Below are 25,013 nucleotides of genomic sequence, written 5' to 3'. Positions count from 1 at the left end.
GGTAATTTCTCAACTGTGCGACAGGGTCGCGTTGGTTATGACGCAATCGTTAGCCTATTTTTACAAAAACAGCTTCTGCGGGGCGATAGTGTAAGATACAAGGTAACGGAGCCTTTTATACATTGTCGTGTTTCTTTGGAAATAAACAATGGACAAATGGAGTCTTTAAACGCCTCAGATTTAAAGTTATTCACTGTCAAAGGGACTCAAAAATGAATGGGAGTCAATGGGATGCTAACAGCAGGTGATGGCTTGGTTAGCAATGGCAGCCCCTATGGGTAGAACCCTTTCCGTGTGCTAGATTACCCCCTTGGTAGTTTTGGCTGTGATGTTCTTCCACAAGACCCATGCAGTTCTGTTTATTAACCGCTAGAGCGCAAGAAGTTTTCTTACTGGCTTCAAGAGAAACTGGGGGAGGTTGCCTGAGTTGAACAAGCCTAGTGACAACCAATCGCAATCACAGGGTCAAAATCCACCAGACTTTCAAGGGTATGAGCATTTAAAGTGAAAACAAACAAAACTGCAGCAAACATTTATAATAAACAGGACATTAGTGTGGATGTTAAGGGTCATCATTCATGGAGTAAACAGGTCCTTTAAATACTTTAGAGCAGAGGAGAACTAGGAGAACATCATATATTTTCCAATACTTGATCGTGGATAAAAGTAAAGCCTTTAATTGCATGAATTTAAAACAGTTCCGCATATGATAAAAGGTTGTAAGGCATGCCACTAAAAACAAAAATGTAACGCATTTTTACAGAAAAACATATTTCATAACTGTGTGTATTTATGTCTTTGTCTTGGCACAAATACCATCAATTCTTAAAAAAAATTATTACTTGTGTCAATTGCAGTTCTTAGATGCAATATCCAATATGATCTATAAAGTCATAACATCTCATCACTGTACATCATATCAACAAGTGTATTACAAAAACGTCATGAATATATGACTAAAAATATGCACATGCTGTGTGTCCAGGGCCATGAAAAAATATGATTTTCAAGCAACAGGTGGTTAAAACACTACAACTGTTTTTTAGTGTTTTATAACTGTAAATTCACACAAATGAATACCGGTAGCAAATAAAAATGTAGAAAACTACCCGCAAAAAATGTCACCCAATACTTCTCAAAATATTACCCATAATTATTAATTAGTGCTACATTCAGTCATTTTTAAACCTGAAACAAACAAATACAGCAACAACAACAACAAACGCATAATTAGAGATGGTTTCAATGGAACAACGTGCTCAATGTCACAGTGGTGACATGATTACAGTAACCCATCATGGGTCACTTCTAGCAGGAGAAAGTGAGTGTTATCTGCATAGTAAAAGTACACAGCGAATCACAGTGAATCTTCCAAAAATGAAATCGAGACATTCCGATTGGAATCTATTCAACTGCGTGAGCGCAAAAGAATTTGCAACGGGGTTCAAATCATAGACTGTAAAAGAAATGGACCGAGCGATCCCATTGCCGTCAACGGCGAAATAATGAAGTCAACCTAGGGGCACTCACTTCCTGATGGCTGAGCGAACTGCGCAGGCTCAGACTGAGCTTGACGACGTAGATGTGACGTGAGCCTCCTGTCTGACAGCTGTAAGTCTTCTAGTAGATGTGGAAAGTGAAATCTGAATCACGTTGTTTAAATATTTTCTCCCGTTGCTTTTGGCTCACTATGGGCTTCTCCCCATTCTTCCCCCTTGACTTTATCAGACTTTATGTCTTCACGTCCCCCCGACTGTCTCATAGACAGTAAAAGATTGCCTGCGAGCATCTCCTCGGGTCTATACGGTAATTTCTCAACTGTGTGACAGGGTCGCGTTGGTTATGACGCAATCGTTAGCCTATTTTTACAAAAACAGCTTCTGCGGGGCGATAGTGTAAGATACAAGGTAACGGAGCCTTTTATGCATTGTCGTGTTTCTTTAGAAATAAACAATGGACAAATGGAGTCTTTAAACGCCTCAGATTTAAAGTTATTCACTGTCAAAGTGACTCAAAAATGAATGAGTCAATGGGATGCTAACAGCAGGTGATGGCTTGGTTAGCAATGGCCGTCCCTATGGGTAGAACACTTTCCGTGTGCTAGATTACCCCCTTGGTTCAAATTGGTTATGCAAATTCTCTGCCTTGACCAAGTGTGCCCCGCACATCCTGAAGCCAAAATATTTTGATCGCCCCCTGGTGGATGGCTGCAGTATAGGTAATAAACACCACCCTCTCTATATGATCGAATGGGACAAGAGCCAACTTAAAAAAAAAGATCCAATTACACTTTTCATAGATGGTTTCTGTAATTTTTAGGTATGTGAGAGTGTTCGCTTTTCTAAAGTTTAGTTTTAGTTAGTTATTTGATACTATAAAGACTGTCATGATTGACAGCTGTGCTTGTGATTGAGTCTGTAGAGACGTGATTATGGGTGGGTTTTTTAGACTGACGGCAGAAGGTCTGGACTCCAAAGCAGCTTTCATCGGTCAAAGGCCACCCAAAAGAACGTTTGGCTGACATGTAAAGCAACGTTGTGTTTAGGGCCGTGACAATGTAAAGCCGACACCCCTGCAATAACAGACAGGCGTGCATCTGTAAATGATTCGCTCAAGAACAATTTGTACGTTTTACTGCAACAATGAAGCTACGAACTTCACATACTTTTGAAAATTCAGTGTTTAGTTGATCCTGGTTAGACGCTCATTGTCAGTTGTAAACACAACGGTGTTCTTCTTCCACGGGAGTTGGAGTCGCAGCATGTTTCCAGGCGGCTTGTTAAAGAACATAACACGTCTCGCGGACATCCTGTGGAATTCAACCAATCAGATGACGACTTCGAATCTCCTTAGTGTTTCCAGAAAAGTATGCCATATGCACCAGACGTTCAGCCAATGTGAACTCTGAGGCTGACACTAGACGGGACCTTGCTACCGTGGCTCCACCTGCCGATCCCTACAAGATACTGGCTCCAAATGACATCAGTGCGAGATGACAACGGTCATTTCTGAGACATTTTGGCTTCATTTTTGAACAGTGGATGGAAGTGGAGACGGTGGATTTTCAGTCTATGCCACAGACCAAAAGAAAGTTGCTTGGTTTAAAAGTAACTTCTGGGATGTGCTTCATATGTCACTACACTATTGACTTTCTGCCCACAAAACTACTTCAACATTTCATAAATGTGACTACACTAATGTGACTGCTCCTTTAAAGTGTAATTTCATGTGAAAAAGGTCAGTTGTTGATAGCGGTGAGCAACATGAATTGCCCTAAAGCAAAACTCCCATTCTTATCTTTATTGGAATGACTGGATTTTCACCCTTGAAAATGCTGTCAAGCACTAGTAAACGTGACCACACGAGTGTGCGAGTTTGACAAATTATATCTCAATATTTTCTTGTCGATAACAATGATCAGTGTTTAGCTGACTACTAAAGTTTTTTGTAATTTTCCATATTTTGTGTGGTGATTTGTTTGCAGTAGTGACAGAAATGAATTACTTCTGCCTTTATAAACAGGGGTGCATAACTATAATACTGTATATGATTTACATTTGAACTGGATGCATAATCAATCTGTCTGTTTCAGAGCAAAATGCAAAGCTGTGACATTCGCTCACATGCTTCAGTTGGCAAAAAAGAGGCTAAAAAAATAAAATGAATAAATCAATTTACAAAAACAAAAAAAAAAGCTAAAAGAGGCTTCCTGTTAACCCGCCAAAATAAACGCTTGCTGATTTTAGGTTTAAAAATTCATATTAAATGAAAAAGTAAATATTAGTATTGTATTTTTAAATGTGCAAATGTTTTATTTTAAAATATAACAGTATTATGACAATTTATTATATTATTTAAAACAAATAAAGTGTAATTCATTATTTTATTTTGTATAGCTAAATCTAATGGGTCATTGTTGTCTGGCTATCACCATACCAAGCTCAATTTAAGATTGAACCAGACTTATTTTTTTACCTAAATAAATGTAGTTTATATTTTATATATTTATTTAAAAGTATTATATTTAAGAAATTCATTCTATTAGATGAATAATACACCTATACAGCTTTTACCAATCAAATAAAATAACAAATCTCATCTTTGCAATGCAGAGGAAACACAGAAGCTTAATGCGCAGAAAATCAAACTTTTTTCAAAATAAATCTGATGAAATATGAAGTGCTTTTAAAATGGAAAATAAACTTTAAATATGAAACTAAAACTGCCAGTAGGTGGCGGTTATTCATTTTTAATAAGCGAATCGAGTCATTAAATTCAACCAATTAGTTTAAATGGGTTGATTCATTCACTATTCATTCCACTATTTTCGTTGGGGAAATGGAGCAAAACGGGCAATATTGCGTCTACCAAACTGTTATACAAAAACGCATTTGCAATCATATTTGTGTGATCGCTTAGCTATATTATATCATACAATATATAGCCTAAAAAACCTACTACTCATACCGTGGAATTTTGGAATTTCTAGGCGTGTGAGGGACATCCACGATAATGTCAGATCGCACCTTGTTAAAACCACAATTACAATACTGTCAGACGACATATCGTACACCCCCAAATCCTTAACATGCTCTGGAAGCACAGTGAAAACACTCATTGTGACTCTATGGGTCCACTCGATCCAAAACTCCCAGCAGCCCCGCCACTGGGATTTCACACCCACACCACAGTCACACTATTTTATAATTGCTCTTTGAGGCCTATAAAAAAAAATATAAAACCATAATGTTCAGAGGCCATGGTTTCTTGAAATGTTTACTGCTCAGACTCTAAAACTGGAATCAAGTTTTAATAAAAGAAAATATAAACACAGATTCAAGGGGAAAGAAACCTAAAGAAGTAAACAGGAGGATGACGGAGCATTTACTCTTAGGTACTGCAAAATGTGTGAAAGTCACTAAATTACTTTGGAAACATTTCACAGTGTTTTGTAAAAGTGCATTGACATACAAGTAAGGAAATATAAATAATATATTGGAGCTCTATTGTGTTTCTCTGAACTTGGCTTACTTGTACATTTAATCACTGATGCTTTCAGGTGCAATAAAATCTATGAAATCAAAAGGGCCCGATCACATGATCAGGGAGTCTCTCCTGCAAAGCTCGCTGTGATCAAGGTGGCAGGATCTGAACCAGAGCGTCACGAGCACTCGGTCCCAACTTGTCCGGAAATTTCACTAAGAACTCCAGCACCATGTCCCCTCTCTTTTCAGGACATTTGGACAGAGGCAGCCCTTCTCCCACTATCCTCTTCTTCATACCAGGCTTGATGACATCACGTGATGTCACTGTGACAGTTCTGCCATCCAAGGTGGGAGCGCTGATGGTGCAGCCGCATAGAGCCTGGAGAGAGTGAGAAAGGAAAAGACGAAGAGAAACAAAATTAACTTTTGCCTGTATTCCTTTAAGTCTCATTTACAATATATTACCCTGAAATGTTATATAAAAGTAATAATGCGAAATCAACATTACCCTGGATTAATAAATGCTATCATCGTTCCTTCTTGGATCATTCCTTTAGCCCGAGAGGGCTGTCACTAACATTCATTTGGGAAATCAAGTAATCGTGGATTACTTTGACGATTAATCAAGCAATTGGGTATTTTGTGTGGTAATAAAAGTAGACGTAAGCAAACAATAGACTTTAAATGACTTAAAATGTAATTAACTTAATATTTGGATCAAATGATTTTGATAAAATCAAGTACTCATATGTTTGTATAGAACACTCTTAAATTACACAATATAGACAATCATCTTATGTACATTACGCATTATTAAAAAAAAACCTTACAGAGGGCGCCAACAGCCTGGTGAAAAAAAGCTTTCAAATCTCCCTGCAGTTTTCCACCAAAATAAAAATAAAATAATTTCAAGTCACCATGAAATCAAAATGGACAGGTCTTTTTTTTTTTTTTTACAGAATTTTGCAATGTTTATTATTAATTATTTATCCATGCACATCATTATTTCTTTCAAATTCATGTGCACTAAACATTAACCTCCCTTCCTCTGCGAAACAGCATCGGTTTTCTTCGGTGTCTCAGCGGAGGGTTAATCAACGAATTCATTAAAAATAATATAACAAGAATAGAAAAATGATAAGAGATGCGTTTTCCAATTCATTTTCAATCCAATTAATTTATACAAAAATTGTAAAGGGTTGCGAACGACCCGATGTGTGTGAGAGTGTATGTATTTTTTTTTCTCTGCACAACAAAAAGGTGCCCTAGAATGAAAATTTGAATTAACCTTGCAATGGTAAAATGAGATCAGTACATGGACATCACATACTGTGAGTCTCAAACACCATTGCCTCCTACTTCTTAAGTAAATCTCAAGCATTGGTGATCATTTATATGCACGCCCCCAACATTTGCATCTGTCCAAACATGTTCATTGTCAGGTGGAAATGGGAGCGAATCATCAAAACAAGCTGCTGGCATGGACACACTTCATGTTCCAGGCTGTTCAGGAGACCTGAGGACTTCTACCCTTCCCACAGTCATGGTTGATGTTTATAATCCGATACCACAACAATTTAATTCAAGATCGTTTGTTTGTTCGGCCCATTTCAAGCAAGCTTCGCTCAGCGTCTTAAACTGAAGAAAGTGGCAACTTTATTCCTACAAGCAGTAAGTAGTGATTTTATCCACTTATTGACTAGCTGTTTAAACAATTTCTGATTAAATTGAAAGTTTCTTAGAGAGACAGCATTGTCTAGATAACGCAAGATGCTTACAGTAACAATAGGAAACACCAAGTACCATACAAAACTAAATAGTGTGTCTAATGACAAAGGGAAATATTATTTTGTATTACAAAATACAACCGTAGATACTTTGCTTAAATCGTTCACTCGATCCTTCTAGCAAACGTCACCTTTTCCACCATATAAGTTAAAACGATAGTCATTTGACAAGGCTATTCATTTAGTAAAAATATAAGTTATATATGTTTGAGAACTGAAGTATGGTGTTTCCTATGATGTTTTTGCCTATTTGTATTTCAGATTAGGCTACACCACAGTCACTGCGTAACCTTAGCCTACATTGTGACTAACGTTATATAAACATGGAATATCGGTGACGAAAAAAGACAAGTCTAAAATGTAGACTGAATGACACTTTAAGCAGAACATCTCAAATGGAGATTGATAAAATGCAGCTTACTTGTTTATTGTTGTTTTCAGATCGTCCGTGCGCGAGAAAGAGCTTGTGTGCATGTGGTTGCCAGATTGAACATGTTTAGGTAAAAAAGTAGTGTATACGGGTTTCTTTTCACAGAAAAGCTCTGTTTAGAGGATTTAATTACTGAAATCTGGCAACTGCAAGAACGCAGGCTCTTTCTCGCGTGCGGATGATCTGAAAACACCAAATAAACAAGTAAGCAGCATTTTATTGTAGAAGAAATTCATTTTCATTAGGCCTTAGTAGGCCTCACTAGGCCTTAGCTGCAGTATAAGCTGGCCTCGGCTGAGCACCAAGAAACCATGGTCTGCCGCTTGTAAAAAAACATCAAAGCGTGAGAAACAGGAGATATTACATTAGTTGTAAGGGAAAATTGGTCAGAAGCGCGGGGAAACTGTCATGTACTGGGAAGGCGGGGATGGTCCACAGATAAATATGATACATTGTTTATATATAATTGTATCAATCTATAATTTTTGCTATAAATAGACAATCAAGAACTTAAAATTTGCCACGACATTATCAATCTCCATTTGAGATGTTTTGCTTAAAGTTTCATTTAGTCTGTCTGTGTTCTGTCAGGACGGTCAGGACTCACGAGCCGCTTCGCTGAACTGCTGTGAGCTGCTGAAATAAACCAATCAGAGCAGAGCTCAACATTAATATTCATGACTCTTCTAAATAAGGCAAAAACAGAGCATTACATCCTAGGGACAATTTATGGAGTATACTGGAGTATATTCAAATGATCGTGCTCCCCCCTCTTATATCCCCCTGAGATGAGAGATTTATGCATTTTATTTCTGGAAAAAATTATCTCCTGACGCAAATTGATCTTTGGAATGTTTGCCCAGAGGCTAAAGACTACAGCCAGCAGAGGGAGCCATTTCTGCATGTTTTCAACTTGCGCATGGGGAATGGAGATCACACTCACAGCACAGCTCAGCTACAGGCATTAATTTAAATGGATGCTGAGCAATGTAGGTGTTTTAACTTCTCAAATAAATTTCTATGAAAGTTAAGCTTCCAAAGGCATGAACTGAAAGCGCGTTGTGAATGTATGCCGCGAATGTGGTCGCGATTACCTCAGCTCTCATCACGAGAGCTCTTTAGCTCATTTATGACGTTAAATGTAATCTGACTCCTAATTCGAGTCTGCTGTGAGACTCACGCGGCAACTCGATCGTTATATTGAACACACACGTTCAGTATTTAATTGTACTTTCTGAACTCAGTCACGGTAGCTTTGGGAATGGCCTCACAGGGCAGCGAAGCATTCTGCGAATTGTAGTCTTTCATCACCATGAGACAAAAATACATTTTCTGTCTTTTCTCAGTCTAGAAAGCACCAAATTCAAAAATAATTTCACATTTCTACTACATTAATGACCCAGTTTAAATACAGATTCATCTTCCCAGCGCTGAAGTACCCCTTTAAATAAGCCACATACCCTTTATGTAGATATCAGAGAACACATTAAACAATTTAACATATTGTTTCAAATCATTCTAGTGATTTATTTAATTACTGAATAAGTGCAATTCGCCTTTATTCCACAAGGTGGCAGTGTCTGATACACAATGACGAAGTGTCGTTTCACTCATAGTTACCGCAGGTAGAAAACAAAAGAATAGGAAGAATCACCAGCAAAACTTGAAATGGCTCAGCGATTTACTAAACGCAATCTAATATTAGTGTCACGTAGACATGTGCCGATTTTCGATAATGCGATTTATCACGATAATGACTATGCACGATATTGTTATCGTGGGCACTTTAAAATATCGTAAATAATAATTTATTAACAATTTATAATTTTTTTATAATGCACTCAAGAATACTTTGCCCATCAACCGTATAAATGCTGTATCAACACTGCTGTATTCTGCGTCAAAGGGACACGCGCTCAGATATAAACAAGCCCAACGTGCGTTTGCACATGACTGAACCGGTGAAGGAGACGCGCTGCTGAAGTGCCGCTCAGTGACAGCAGAGGGCGCTGATAAACTGCAGAATGCCACGGTTATCCCGGAAACCAGCAAACAAACAAAAAATGCGTGTAGTTTTTAAAACAGCCGTTCGTTTTTGTAATCTCAATGTTGTTCATCACAGCACCAAATACTTAATACTTAAAGACTTAATAGGCTATTTATTTTCAAACTTAAACATTTTTATGTTTTAATCTGGACTAGGCCTACAACATGCCTAATGATTAGAACTGTTCTGATTATTTGTTATTGTTCAGTAAAACTTTGAGATACGACTTCATTAGTTAACATGTTAATTCATTATTACCAAACTGACAATGAAAAATACTTATAAAGAATTAATCATTCTATGTTAATTTCTTAGTTACTGTTTAATGACATTAAAATCAAAATTAAAATAACTTTTTTAATGGACCTAAGATAAAACTAACAATGATCAGTATTTCTTAACTAACATTACCAAAAACATTATACTTTCTGTACCAAATGTAGCTTGCTCAATCTTAGTTAATGCATTAAATAATGAGACCTTATTGTAATTTGTTACCTGTTGTTCTTTATAGCCTAATTCTTTTGCACTTTAATCTGTTTGAAAATTGTACTTTTACAGCTCTGGAAAAAATCAAGAGACCACTTAACATTGATTTCTCAATGAGGGGTCTCTTAATTTTTTTCCCAGAGCTCTATATATTTTTTGGTGCATTATTGTATTTAAACATTCAGTTATTTTTGTTCTTACAAAAATAGTTCTTAAAGCTGTTATGCTATGGCAACACTTTTTTTTGCAACTTATTTCAATATCGTGATAATATCGTATATCGTGATAAAACTTCATCAATTAATCGCAACATGAAAAATTGATATCGGCACATGCCTAGTGTCACTGTTTCTTGACGGTGGATCTGGTGAAGAAGCTGCTGGCGATCAAAATATTTATTTTGAAGATGTTGAAAATTATAGTTTTGAGAGCATGTTTGAGATGGCGAATACGAGGCAGATGCTGAATGTTCTGTGAAATGAGATCTGATGAGGAAAGTGATGGTATAATTGTTTAGAGGTCGACCGATTCATCGGATTTGCCGATTAATCGGCACCGATAGTTGATTGGTGGAACATCGTTATCCTCAAAAATCAATACCGATAGTTTTTCCGGTTTGCGTCCATTGCGGGAGCGGCTGAGAAGGGTGCTGTCATTACACAGTAGCCTAAGAGAGCTCTGAGAAGGGTCTGCTGGCATTAATTAGATTTCATGTGACGTCACACTGTGGCGCGGCCGCCATTTGTAGGACTGAATTGCAACATGCGTCTATCTGCTGTGCTGTGGGCTGTGACAACAGCAAATAAAATAAACATGGAGTAACGTTTTACAATATCCACAAAAACCCTGAGCGTCGTCAGAAATACTTTGCTCTTTTTCTGCTAACTTTTAACAATCAATTATTATTAATAAAGTACTAAAATGAGACCGCAAAGACATCGTCGGCAGTATTCGCGGCAAAGAATATTTCGTTATGTAGGCTACTGACAGGTGCAATATTTAAACATTTAAAACAATATCAAATACAAGTGAACAGATCAGCCAAGTGAGAACAGAATTAAATTTCACTTTTGTTCTGTGATTAACTTTAATGACAGACTGAAGGAGCTCGTGCAATCATTAAGACCAAATGCGCAATGTTGAATCCAATAGACATGCATCCGATTTCACAGCTCACATTCGGTAGTCGGTATACATAGCCGACTGTGTTTACTATTATATTTTTGGCATACCTTTATGATTATTTTACTCATTCAAGTGCAAGCCATGCTTCCTGTGTTTGCGCTATTGATGAAGCGCCATATGTCGCGCAGTATACAGTAAATCTAATCACCATACAGGCAAAACGTTTTTTCTCCAAGAATGAAAGAAGTGGCATCGATGTGTTGCTGTAAAACTGCAACAACCAAAAAGCGCAAATAGGCTACTTAACCTTCCAAAATAGCTACTTACTCCAACCTACGGTGAAGTCATTAACAACGTTTAAACACAAATTTTGTTGATTAATCATATGTTTGGCAACGTTATTCTCTAAGGTTAATATTCAACGGTTATAGTAGGGTACATGAAAAATGTGCCGTGCGACTGCACGTCAATACATCCTGCTTTCAATAGGATGTGAGTAAAATGGAAATAGCAATCTAAATTTTGGGGTGGCACCCAAGGTGGCCTGTCAAATGTCAAGGTGTCCAGTGCCACCCGCACCCCTCTGGCTCCGCCACTGGGTGTCAGCAGTTCGTTTGGCAGTAAATAAGGATCTAATCCTAAAGACAAGTATCTATTTTCTTTAAAGGGGGGGTGAAATGCTGTTTCATGCATACTGAGCTTTTTACACCTTTAAAGACTTGGATTCCCATCCTAAACATAGACAAAGTTTCAAAAACTAATGTTGGACGTTTGATGGAGTATTTCTGTGTTAAAAATACTCCTTCTGGTTTCTCACAAGTTTCAGAGAGTTTTTTTCGAGTATGGGTCTACTTGACGTTAAATAGAGCGGAAGGTCCTTGTATGGGCTGTACGGGCTCTTCTCCCGGAAGGGTGCGCGCGCGCGTGACTAGAGCGAGAGAGGAAATGCACGCTGTAAACAGTCTCTCAGGTGCAGATCCAGTCGTCCGTGAACACTTATGTCGCGCCGCGCTCCACTTTATTCCTATGGGTGACGTCGAGCGACTTCAACGCTTCAGCACAGCATTCCGGGAAGGCAGCACTGCATTTGAACCGATTTGAACGCAGAAATGACGGGAAGCTTCAAGGCATCGCTTCAGTCGCGTCGCAAAGTGGATTTCCACGGTCACTGCTGTCACAGGACTTCACCAAATCATACCAAAGAAGTGTTTTTGACAGAGCGGTCCTGCTTTGGAAGATGCGGTGAGTAAATCAACTTCAAATGTCTCTGCTATTGGCTACCGTCGCATGAGTAAACATCAGTAAACGATACGATCGCGTGCTTCGTCATTCAAATGCGCTAACGGTTACTCCATTGTTGTTCTGTATAACGTTACACTATTCTGACTCTGACGTGCAAAACCGTTTTGCTTGCTACCTCTAAGGTCTAGTCACATACAATAGTCCATAAACCGAATCATGTCCTCATAAACTGCACACAAAGGCCCCTAAATACAGTACATACCACAGAGACGGACATCCTGATGTTGCCGTTTCTCCTGTTCAATTTATTTCAGCCTCAGATTTGATTGTGGATCATTATCTGTATTAGCTGAGATAGATGGGTTTCTCCACGCTTGAGGACGTCACCGCTTTGCGCGCTTGTCATTCTTTAGCTCCGCCCACACGATACGCCTCCAGGCGCTCGTTTTTTTCCGGAAAGACTCGGTACAGCCCATATTTCTTTTATAAATATGATAAAACTAAAGACTTTTCGGAGATATGAAGGATGCAATACTACTCTATAGGTACTCAAGATTGACATGAGATTGACTGAAACTGAGTGTTTCACCCCCCCTTTAAGTATCTAAAGACCGTTGCTATTGACGTTTCGTCAGTGGGGAGATGGGCTATTTTGGCGTGTGAAATCTTTCCAATCATAGATATAGCCTACATAATAATGTAATCATGTAATTATTATGTACATCTTGTTCAGATGGGTCTGTCTGCGGTCTGCAAGACAGAGGCATAACCGGCTATGATACGCAAATGTCCTAAAGATGGCGGCCGCGGCAAAAAAGTCACGTGACTGAAACCCATGAATAGTGCGAGAACGGCCTCTAGAGGCCAAATAAAAAACTATCACTGTTTACATTAACACGTGAGGACACGTGAGGCTGCACGCTTCACAGCACAAGCTGCAAAGAGCGCGTTGACACATGATCTGACGCAAGTTTAAAACAGCGAAAGGGAAACGGTATAAATACAGAACGCTTCAGTACATGTTGCCAAATCATTATAAAGTAATTTTTTTGGTGACTAGATGCTTTAGCAGCCAAAGACCAGCAGTATGTATGTACTTTACTTTGTCGTCGAGGCTGAGAGGATGCTAACATTAGCAGTAACATTTACCTCAAGCAGTTAAAGCGATGTAACAACTTACTAGGTGATGTAAGAAACCAAAGAGTATGGGCATGCATCCAACAGAAATATAAACACACTCACACAGAAACGCATTCGATTTCAATACATATTTTGTTATTTTGATAAGAAAACCGTCGTGTTCTAAAAAAGCAAACTGTTTGGATTTATTTGAAATAACACTTAATATAATACAGTAATCCATTATAATACATTATTTCCAATATTCAATTTGTAACATTAAGTAAGGTTAATAAATGCTGTAGAAGTATTATTCATTGTTAGTTTTATCTGTTAACCTTTTTTATTCACTATGAACTAACATGAATGATACAATTGTATTGCTCAACTATTATTACACGGTGTAAAATGTATATTGCATATCATTCATGTAAGCTAGCTAAATAAGCTAATAAATTCTTGTTAACAAGTGGGACTTGCAGTCTGTTACCAGACATTTACATACATGTTTCTAGGTTATAGCTAAAGAACAATGTATTTGTAATATTTTAATATTTTAGTTATTTTCTGTTAGAACTTATCCTTTTAATATATTCATATTTGTAAAATATGATTAATTTGTTGTTTATTATTATTATTATTTTAATCTAGTATTTTTTTAAAAACTATCGGTCAATAATCGGTTATCGGCAAGCGTGGCCAAACCTAGCTATCAGTATCGGTAAAATCCACTATCGGTCGACCTCTATAATTGTTACTCTAGTATCAGGACAGTTTTACATTATTGCATCCATCTTTGTAAAATATAGATCCGGGTCGCTAAAGACCCGAATATGAAAGAATGACTTGCGAAACATTCATACCTTTAAGGGTTAATTTTACAGTTTTACTGTAACATAAAATGAATTATTTCTGTTGTATTAGTTTCCTTAAATACTCAATAATGTTTTACTTTACAGTGAAATTTGATAATTGTAATATTTATTTTGTTTAATATTCTTATTTAGTAACAATAATATTTTGTTATATTATAATTATTGTAATTATATAGTCATATTGATTAATAATACTTTTTTGGTAAAATTGTGCACCCTACAAAAAATTCGCAAAGTCGCAAGCACAAAAACAACATTGTCACTTCAGTTTTAAATAAATAATTATTTACTCAAAGGAATTCTAGTAAATAATATTTCTGCTTTTAAATCTTTCTACTGTACTCAAACACTTTTGATAAGCTTAACAGAAGTTCACCGGTGTATATTACTGGAGGTTAAGTAACTTTATCTCAGCAGCAGACACTAGACACTCACCTCTCGGAGGGATATCTTTGCAGGGTAGATGACGTCAGAGCCATCCCTCCGAAAAACAGGGTGAGTCTTGTCCTTAACCACAAACACGATATCGGCAGGAATGTTGGTCGGCGTCTCGTCTCCCTCTTTGGGGAAGGTGATCTTGGTCCCCTCCTTCCAGCCACGTTTGATGTCCACTGTGAGGATCTTGTCTTCGTTGCGCATGGTGCGGCCGTCCGGGTTCAGCCTCTTGCGAGAGATCTTCATCTTCTTGGTGCAACCAGAGAACACTTCTTCCAGGCTCAACTTGAGCTCGTGCACTACTGGCGGATCTTTCTTCTTTTCTCGGGCCCTGTGCGCACCGCCTGCCCGAGACTTGAAGGATCTGGGAAAGCCGCCCATTCCTCCCATTCCGAAGGCCGCAAAGGGGTCGTCAATGTCCATGTCATCATCTACACTGCCAGTGGATGCAAAAAACTGATCAAATGGGCTACGACCACCAAAGAACTCTGCAAACATGGCGTGAGGATCACCATGAAAAGTATAACTAGGGCCGTTGGTGCCGCCTCCGGCATGTCCTTTAAGCCCTGCGGGGGAAAAAGAAATGATGTTTGTGGAAAACAGCAAGTCGACATTGAGGGAAATATAAGAAACTGCATATATAGAAAGAGCAGAACCAGCTCACAGCAATGATCCCGTCACACTGTACAGTTTGAATTCCTAATCTGGAGATCAGAGCAGGTTTCATAAAGTCCCTCGCCGATTCCACACTACATGCTCCTGTGTTTACAGCATTCAGAGAAAACTCAAACGGTCACCAAAGGTCATCAGAGAAGCTAAAGCTTAACTGTAAGCACTGCTGAGGGTGCTCGCTTAGTCCATACATGCAACACTTAAAGGGTTAATTCACCCAAAAATTAAAGGTCCCATTCTTCGCGTGCTTTCAAAGCTTTGATTATTTTTACAGTGTGCAATATAACATGAGTTCATGTTTCGCGTGTAAAAAAACACAGTATTTTTCACACAATTGACTTATCTGTACAGCGCTGTTTCCTCTGTCCTAAAAACGGCCTGATGGCTTCCTTGTTCTATGAAGTCCCTCCTTCAGAAATACGTAACGAGTTCTGATTGTGCCAGCACTTCCCGTGTTGTGATTGGACAGCAGCTTAGCGCACTTTGCCCGGAAAGGTCCCGCCCTTTTACCATAACGGGGAGATGCAAGCGCTGAATGCGCGCTCTTCTCCACGTGGGAGAGCAACGAGACCACGCCCCCTATTTTGCGTGTTCTTGTGGGCGGAGGGTTAGTCAACAAACGGTTCTAGTGACGTCATTCCATCCCTGCACTTCCTGCTGTAGTCCAGACCGGCCGTTCGCTGTAGGCTTTGAAAGGGAACTTCTGTTAAATAAAATATCTCGCTTGGCATTGAACTTTGAGCTTTATAATTTTACAGGTATTATTTATGCTCTAACAGCAACATTACACACTGACTAAAGTTTGAAAGATGGAATCGCGAAGAACGGGACCTTTAAATTTAAATTGACTCATCCTAATGTCGTTCCACACCCGCAAAACCAATTTAAAGATATTTTATATTTAGTCCTAGAGATTCTGCCTCTCCATTGAAAACGTAAGCACAGTATACTGTCCCTTTCCAGAAGGACCAGAAAGGTAATAAAAACATCATCAAAGTAGTCCATTTGTGACATCTGTGGGTAAGTTAGAATCTCTTGAAGCATTGAAAGTACATTTTGGTCCAAAAATAACAAAAACTACGACTTAATTCAGCATTGTCTTCTTTTTCGTGTTTGCTTTCAATCCTTTGAACAGTTATGAATAGGCGTATTGATTCATCACCAATCATGAATCAATACTTTGATGTTTTTATTACCTTTCTGGTCCTTCTGGAAAGGGACAGTATACTGTGCATTTGTTTTCAATGGAGAGACAGAATCTCTCTAACTAAATATAAAATATCTTAAACTGTGTTCTGAAGATGAACAGAGGTCTTACGGGTGTGGAACGACATTAGGGTGAGTCATTATGACATACATTTCATTTTTGGGTGAACTAACCCTTTAAGGCCCTGATATACCTTAGAGTGAAATCAAAGAACCAAAGTGTGTGATGTCAGTTCAAACTAAATTTGGCAAAAAGAGCTAAATAGGGCTGCATCTAATTTATCGAAATATGGCAATGGCTTGCGATATGCATGATTTTAATACTCTAAAAGATTGCTCCAAGTTTTAATCTGGACACATGACTGTTACATATGCATGAAATGCTTAAAGGGATACTTCACTGCCTTTTCATATTAAACTATGTTATTCCCTTAACTTAAACGAGTTAATACATACCTCTCTCGTCTCAGTGCGTGCACTTAATCTCTCTGACGCGCGGTGATGATCTGATAGCATTTAGCTTAGCCCACTAAGCCCAGTTCATTCACTATGGAACCAAACAGAGATCAAGTTAGAAGTACCAAACACCTCCACGTTTCCCCTATTTAAATACAGTTACACCAATAGCTGAACAATCAAGTATGGTGACAAAATAAAACGTGGCGCGTTTCTAATCGGATTAAAAAGGAGAACTATAATGTATGGCGGAATAGCACTTCTGAGAGTACTTCGGCTCGGCGCAGTAAAAAGTCCCGGCTGAAACATCCTCCCTCACGTCTCCCCCCTATTAACAGAAATGAGAGAGGGAGGGGGAGATGTGAGGAAAGATGTTTCGGCCAGGACTTTTTACTGCGCCGAGCCGAAGTACTCTCAGAAGTGCTATTCCGCCATACATTATAGTTCTCCTTTTTAATCCGATTAGAGAAGTACCACGTTTTATTTTGTCACCATACTTGATCGTTCAGCTATTGGTGTAACTGTATTTAAATAGGGAAAAGATGGAGGTGTTTGGACGCATCTAACTTGATCTCTGTTTGGTTCCATAGTGAATGAACTGGGATTAGTGGGCTAAGCTAAATGCTATCAGATCATCACCGCACGTCAGAGAGATTAAGTGCACGACGAGAGAGGTATGTATCAACTCGTTTTAGTTAAGGGAATAACATAGTTTAATATGAAAAAGCGGTGAAGTAACCCTTTAATAATGTAATTAGGCGCAATAAGCGAAGTAATCATGCAGGACGTCATCCCGAATTCAGTTCTCTTCCGCAGCTTATATGGCCAAATACATACAAAGTAGGGCTGCACGATTTGGGGAAAAAAAATCTAATTGCGATTATTTTGGTTAAAATTTCAATTGTGATTTAAAATGCGATTTATTATTTTATTTATTTATTTTACAAATGAAAAGTGTGTACATAATATTTTGTTTATATATTAAGATTATTGCTAAAGAAAACTAAATAACAAAATAATAAATATTACTATTATAACATTTTCATTATTAAAAATAAAAAAATGCATTTAATAAATATTTAAAAAAAAGAAGTTAAAGGTTAAGTTACTTTTGAAGTTAAAATTGAAAAACGAAAAATGTAACTGTTAGTTGTATGTATAGGACTCCTGGTTTACCGCGTGAAACACCACATTTGTCACAGAGAAGTAATAGTTTTAGGAAATCCCTAAAGTGAAGCTAGCACTGTAGGCTACATAAAAAGACAGAAACACTGAGTGATTAAACATTAAGATAATAAACACGAGTGCCTCAAGCCTTCTCGAATATTTTCATAATAATAAAGTATGCAATGCTGATTGACATTCTGTGATAAGCCACATCAGCTCACAAACACTTGATATGATGAAGCAAGTTAAACGTGTTATTAAATGTTGTATTTTATTTTAACAGGTTTATGCATTACTAGTTTGTGAAGATGTTTGACGCGTGTTTTTTCAAACTCACAGTCTTTCAGACTGAGCAGCGTTTACTCCTGATTACAGAGTCACTAACACACTGGGCATACCGGTATATTTATTTCATTAAAATTGCAGCCTTTGCACTTTCATAATCGCACACAAGCCAAATTCGGTTCAATTAATCCTGCAGCCCTAATGCAAAGTTATGTCAACTTCCATCTTGGTGAGAGTTCACGTGTATCAACATATTTGATCCATGCAGCTCTTAAAGTGGCAGCAGCAGTTACATAGGGGTGTAACGATACATTGTTAATCAATATATCGCGATATAAAAAGTCTACATCAAGTTGATGTAAATGATATTATTTGCGATATAGAGTTGTTTTATCCAAGGCTCAACTTGCTGTATTTATAAGGCATTAATTTGCTCAAAGCAACACCGATTTGACAAGATTACATTCAAGGCAACCAGAACAGTTGTAATGTAGGCTGCACACAAGTTAATGTTAATAGTTAATGGACAAGTTGTTAATGACCAAGTTAAATGTTAATGACCAAGTTTAAATTAAACTAGCACTTAACCATGAACACAAGCCACACCACACAAATGTCTTTAATTATTTCGTTGTTTTTTTGTTGTTAACAAACATTTAACTATAAAATCTTTCCATCTATCTTTTTTTTAACTTTCACATTTAAAAGATTTCATGAGATTAATTTATACCCTACTTGTGGTCAGTCAGCACAAATATGGATCAACATGCTTGTTTGCTTTGGCCCCTTAAAGTTTTAAAAAAGAAATCTATCTATGTCAGAGCGTCCACGATGCTGGCAGGGCAGCTAGAGCGAATTTTGACACACTTGTCAACGGCGGTGAGAGCACACAGTAAACCTCCAGCTTTACACCAACGTTAAAGTAACACTTTCTGTAATGCTACCGTAAAACACTGCCGTTCACTTTCAGTTGTAGAGATACCGTCTCACAAAAAGAAGAATGTGAAACATGTATGATTATAATTTTAGTTTTTAAATATATTCATTAGTACTATCGAAATTAGCGCGTTAATGCATTTTTAGTTTTTTTTTCTTCAGTTGTACGCATTAAAAATATTTAACAGAATTAATCTGGGTTTTTTTGGTATAATATATACATATAAACTACAGGGCTCGAAGGTAAAGGAACACACTGACTTTTTGGGTCTCTAGCTTATTCGCCATATCCCCCAGAGTTAGAAAAGTCCATACATACGATTCTTATCTTCATGTGTGCCATAAGTCTGTCTGACGCACCCACCGCTAGCCTAGCTTAGCACAAAGACTGGAGATAAATGGCTCCATCTAGCCTACTGCTCAATAAGTGACAAAATAACACCAACATAGTGTTGTCAAAAATATTGAATTTCGATATGTATCGATACTGGAATATCTGAAACGATACGATTCTCAGTTTTTACAGTATCGATACCAGCTGCGCTCTCCTCTCCGACCGAAAGCGAGTTGACACACACCGGCATATTCTCACTCAGCCCGGTTAACCTCTGAGCACGGCGAGCGCGGGTTCTGCTGGACTTTTTCCTCATGACAGTGTGTTAGTGTTAGTGTGTGATCGGTCTGAATTTCGCGCGGGATTGCACATAAATTAATTCTACTAATCCCCGCAGATTTCGTGCTCACATCTGAAGCGCACACACATAGCCTACCGTAATAAAGCCGCCTCTGACATGATACAAGTGCAAACATTTGCTTCTTTTTCCAGCTTATTATTGGTCAAATATACTCAAAGAATTATCAGTGCACATCTGGAAGAGTATTAACGTAAACACAGTCGCAAACAGTTCAGGAAGAACGAGTAACAGGAACAGTGTTCAGGATCCATGCGTCTGTTAGTCTTAAAGGGACAGCAGTCATTTGTTATTCAAACTACAAAAAGACAAACGATCAACTGCTCTTGACTGATCAACTTGTGTAACTTTAATAGTTTCATCTGTACGCTATTGAATTTTTTTACAAAGAACATTATCCAATGTTGTTTTAAATGTAATTACTATGCATTTTTTTTATTCAGTTTCTTATCTGAATGTTAGACCTACCTGAAAAAAGAAAGCAGTCTATTTAATTTGTATCTTCTATTCTATTGCATTTATTTGTGCTATTGTTTGTAATCTGTTTATTTGTTCTTATTTTATTACTGTTTAGTCGTCTTTTTAAATTCAGTTTACCATTCCAAATCAAGCTTTCTTGTGCTGTGTGTAATCTATTGCAACACAACTACCCCATTGTAAAAAATACATTGAGATAGCAAAAAATTGAGAGATAATTTTAATAGTAATTGATCAATTGATCAATAATTGTTCAAATCAAAACGATGCCCAACCCTAAGGAACATGCTGGCCACATGAATTTTTAGTAAAACATAACAATGAATAATAACAAGTTCTGTTGTCATATTAAGCATCTTATCTTTTTTTTTTTTTACTGTGGTATGGATTTTGTATTGATATATCGATATTTTAGTCTGGTATCGTATCGAAGTCATAATTTTGGTATCGTGACAACACTACACCAACATATAAAAAATATATAAAAATATAAATAATTACATTTTACAAAAATGCAATTCATTTTTTTGTTTTGTTTTTAATCGATTGGTAGCACTAATTCAAATATAATTTACATTTATTTTACACACTTAAAGCATTATTGTATAGCATATTGTATATCTAATTATTCGACAAGTTATTGAATAAACAGTATTTTTCTTCGCATGATCTTGATATTAAATTTTAGGTTAAAATATATGTTACCAAGTTTGTTTGTTTACATTGATGTAAAAATTACATCAAAATGACTTTTCATTAATGCATTTTAATGCTCACACACTGCTGGTCACTTTCAGAAATTGTAGTGATGCTTTCTTTTCCCAGAAAGAATGTGAAACATATATTGGTTATATCATTTTCAGTTTTAAATATTTTAAAGTATGATTGAAATTGATTTTACACACTTAAAGCAATATCATGCCACATATTGAATATCGCATTATTTAAAAAGGCATTACATGTCGCATTTTTGTACACAATAACGTGCAGCCCTACGTTCTTTGTCTCTATCTATCTATCTATCTATCTATCTATCTATCTATCTATCTATCTATCTATCTATCTATATATCTATCTCTGTCTATATCTATCCGTCCATCCATCCATCTATCTATCAGTTTGCCCAACTGTCTCTGTCTGTCTGTCTGTCTGTCTATCTATCTATCTATCTATCTATCTATCTATCTATCTATCCATCCGTCCATCCATCCATCAGTGCGCCCAATTGTCTGTCTATCCATCCTTCTTTCTATCTATCTATCTATCTATCTATCTATCTATCTATCTATCTATCTATCTATCTATCTGTGTCATGGCATCATAAATACCAGTGTAAAAATGATGTACCATATATCAAAGTAACCTTACCATAGTATTCATATCTAAAAATTATCGCAGTACTTTTTAAGGACATAACTGTCTACGTACAACATCAATAGTGGGACAATGATCTTACCATCCTCTCCATATCTGTCATAGATGTCTTTCTTCTTGGCATCGCTCAGGACATCATAAGCCTCGGCGATTTCTTTGAATTTGTCTTCTGCTCCGGCTGCTTTGTTCTTGTCGGGATGAAATCGTAAAGCTTGTTTTCTGTAGGCTTTCTTGATCTCCTCATCAGTTGCGCCCTTCTCTATCCCCAGGACCCTGTAATAATCTTTACCCATCACAACACTCAACTAAAACTCCACTATCATCCAACTACCTGTTTCCATATGTAGATATCTTCCAATTATAGAACGACTATTTGACTAATTTTAAATGATACTCCTCCTGTCCTACCGAACATGAAGCGCGCGGATGGAGTTCATTAAACTGTCTGCAAGTTATTTATCCAAATCCTCATTTATCGCCCGCAGCCGCTGCCACATCCCCGAAATATGTGACCATTTTCCCGAGTCTGTCCTAACTTTAATCGATGTAAAACTTTAATATCACAGAATGTTCCCGGCTAACACAGTGTTGAAGTTGTCAACGTCGCCGTCCGCAGAAAGTCCGAGAAAACGACTTACTCGGCGGTGCTCTGAACAGATGCTGCGGCTGCGACGATCGCCTCCAGTGGATAGGAGTGAGTATTTGACAGAAAGGGACAAGCAGCACGTTCAGATTAATGGAAAGAAGTTTACCTTGTAAATACTGTCTCACCAATAAAGTTAAATAAAGTAATTACATATAAGGTTGTTCATGTGATATCCATTGAAACAACTAGTCTACACTCTAAAAAATGCTGGGTTGTTTTAAACCCATTTTTTGGGTCAAATCTGGACAAACTGGTTTGTCCATATTTCATAACATTTATTTAAAATTTAACCAAACGGTTAGTTTTGTCCATATTTAACCCACAATTGGATTGAAACAACCCAGCATTTTTAGAGGAAAAATAAAATCCATAAAACCATTATTCTTTAAATGTGTATATGTACACAAGGCAACCCGTAACACGTGTTTTTCTGGAATGGCAGTCAAACCTGTGACTTCCCACTCAAGAACTCGTAGACTGATGTACTCCCATTTACACACTCTGACATCACAGCCCATGAAACAACAATGGCAGCCCTTATAGATGCAGTAGCAAATACCAAATACATTTCCAAATAACGTAAAATAAAATGTATAACAGCTTCTCTTGCCTTTTTTCCCTCAATTAAGCAAGGAGTAAGCACCTTTGGCAATAGAAATGATTATAAATGAGCATTAAGCACCATACGGTCCACCATGCTTTGTTTACATCTAGCTAACACAATTCCTTGTGCTCATGCAGTTTAGCGTGACTTACGAGCTCAAAAACCTGTCTGGAACGCAGCATTAAATGCACCATATGCCGTGTTTTACACCAAGTGGCAACCTGGGTTGTTGAAATACTATTGGGTAAACTGGTAGTGGGTGGGACCACACAAACCAAAACAAAAACAAACATTCCAACACAGAACACATATTTCAAATTGTTTTTAAAGAAACGTGTGAATTTAGCATGTTTCCGAACTAATTACATACAAAAGAGTAAACACAACTAAAAGCATAGTATACTTAGTTAGGATACTTAATTAGGCCTGCTTTTAATTTGGCAAATGTAATGCAGTCGATCATATGGGTTTTAGCTTTTGTACACAGAAAAATGCATTCTGTGCACATGTATCACATATAGTTCTACATATACTACAGAAATAGCATACTGTGCTATATTAATATGCTATTCTAAACATAGCCAGAGTCGCAAAGTCCTTACAAAAAAGGGAAGTATAGTGAAGGTATCAAATAGTAAGGTACATAGGCCTATACATACCAAGGTGTCAGAAAACCACTGAAGAGCTCCCATGACAGATTTGTTTTCAAAATGTATTTTTCTCGTGTTCTAAATCAGCTTTGATATGTGGAAACAGACCAAGAGTGGTGTGCAGTTCTTCTAATCTCATGTCTAGACGAGTACACAGTATAACTGCAAAGCAAAATGTTGTAGTCTAACGAAATCTGAGCTCTTGTTTGATTGCATGTGTGCACGGTCAGCACACCATGATCATTTAAGCAGCAGTTAAAGCAGGCAAACAAATATAGGCTGTCTTCATAAAGGCTAAACTTATCTGAGAGAGACATCATTTCATCTGAGCTTGTGTACAGTGCCTTGCAAAACAATTTCAGAGCTTTCTCAATCAATATATTTGCTAAAAATAACTTTTCTTTGCATTGTAATATTTGTGATTTCATGTTCAGTAAAATTCAAATTTAAGGATTTTAAAAACACTACACAGTCTACTTAAAGAAAAGAAAAAAACATCTAATGAAGTCTACCGTAAAGTTTCCCAACACAATTTTGTAACTATTTTAGGTTTTGGCAAATTGAGTTTGTATACAATCTTAATTTGTACACAAAATACATGTATTTTAAAACAAATACATGTATTTGGCCCCACAAATGTATGTAACTGACGTTAGGTTTTAGGTTGGAACGTCATACCTTTTTCTTAATATATGTTTCCCTATGAATCACATCGTACAAATTCATGAACTCATCACTTCTTAAAAGAGTTATGTTTTTGCACAAAATTGTGTTGATTTTCACACTTGTTTTTAACTAAAAAATGAACACTTTTTATGCTTTTGGTAATTCATTTATGCGACAGCTGCGTTTTGGTGGCCCATTTTAAGAGGTTGATCGATTCATCTGTTTTGCTGATTAATCGGCACCGATAGCTGACGGGTGGAACAATCGGTTATCGGCAAAAGTAAAAAATTCATTCTGATAGTTTTTCCGGTTTGCATCTGTTGCGGGAGCGCCTAAAAAGGGTGCGTTGTCATTACACGGCTGTAAATCTTCAGGTAGGTAGCAAATCGATTCGATTCACGATTCATAGATTTCCGATTCAAGAACGATTTTTGCCAATTTAGAACGATTCGGTTCAAGGCGATTCACTAAATTACAATTACCACTAGCACGAATTGTTATTGAATCACGATTTATCCGATTCTTAGCATTTAAAATCCAATATCGGCCGAAATTAACGACTCACGATTCAAAATACATGTTGCAAGATCAATGCATATGCATCGTCAGGATTTGTAATCGATGCATCAAGAAATATGAATATATTAA

General features: G+C 37.2%; 1 protein-coding gene across 1 annotated transcript; it reads right to left on the bottom strand.

Moving 5' to 3' along the window:
* Nucleotides 1-4,028: 4,028 nt before the first annotated feature.
* dnajb1a (DnaJ heat shock protein family (Hsp40) member B1a) lies at nucleotides 4,029-22,465 on the bottom strand. The gene is made up of 3 exons (XM_067422994.1): nucleotides 21,882-22,465; nucleotides 14,535-15,100; nucleotides 4,029-5,364 (listed from the first exon to the last, which is right to left on the bottom strand). Exons 1-3 carry the CDS (start codon nucleotides 22,090-22,092, stop codon nucleotides 5,134-5,136), a joined length of 1,008 nt encoding a protein of 335 aa, XP_067279095.1. The 5' UTR covers nucleotides 22,093-22,465; the 3' UTR covers nucleotides 4,029-5,133.
* Between the last annotated feature and the right edge of the window lie 2,548 nt (nucleotides 22,466-25,013).

Source organism: Pseudorasbora parva, chromosome 2 (genome assembly GCF_024679245.1).
Source record: "Pseudorasbora parva isolate DD20220531a chromosome 2, ASM2467924v1, whole genome shotgun sequence".
NCBI classification, from domain to species: domain Eukaryota; kingdom Metazoa; phylum Chordata; class Actinopteri; order Cypriniformes; family Gobionidae; genus Pseudorasbora; species Pseudorasbora parva.
Note: the sequence above shows the minus strand (reverse complement) of the source record. Positions and strands in the feature narration are given on the sequence as shown.

Bases quoted from the DNA above. Each gene is read 5' to 3' on its own strand.
- dnajb1a (XM_067422994.1), bottom strand. From the start codon at position 22,092: ATGGGTAAAGATTATTACAGGGTCCTGGGGATAGAGAAGGGCGCAACT. The intron at 15,101-21,881 runs GTAAGATCATTG...TTTCCCCCGCAG, and splicing joins TGACAGATATGGAGAGGATG to GGCTTAAAGGACATGCCGGA. The intron at 5,365-14,534 runs GTGAGTGTCTAG...CACTCTCTCCAG, and splicing joins CAAAGATATCCCTCCGAGAG to GCTCTATGCGGCTGCACCAT.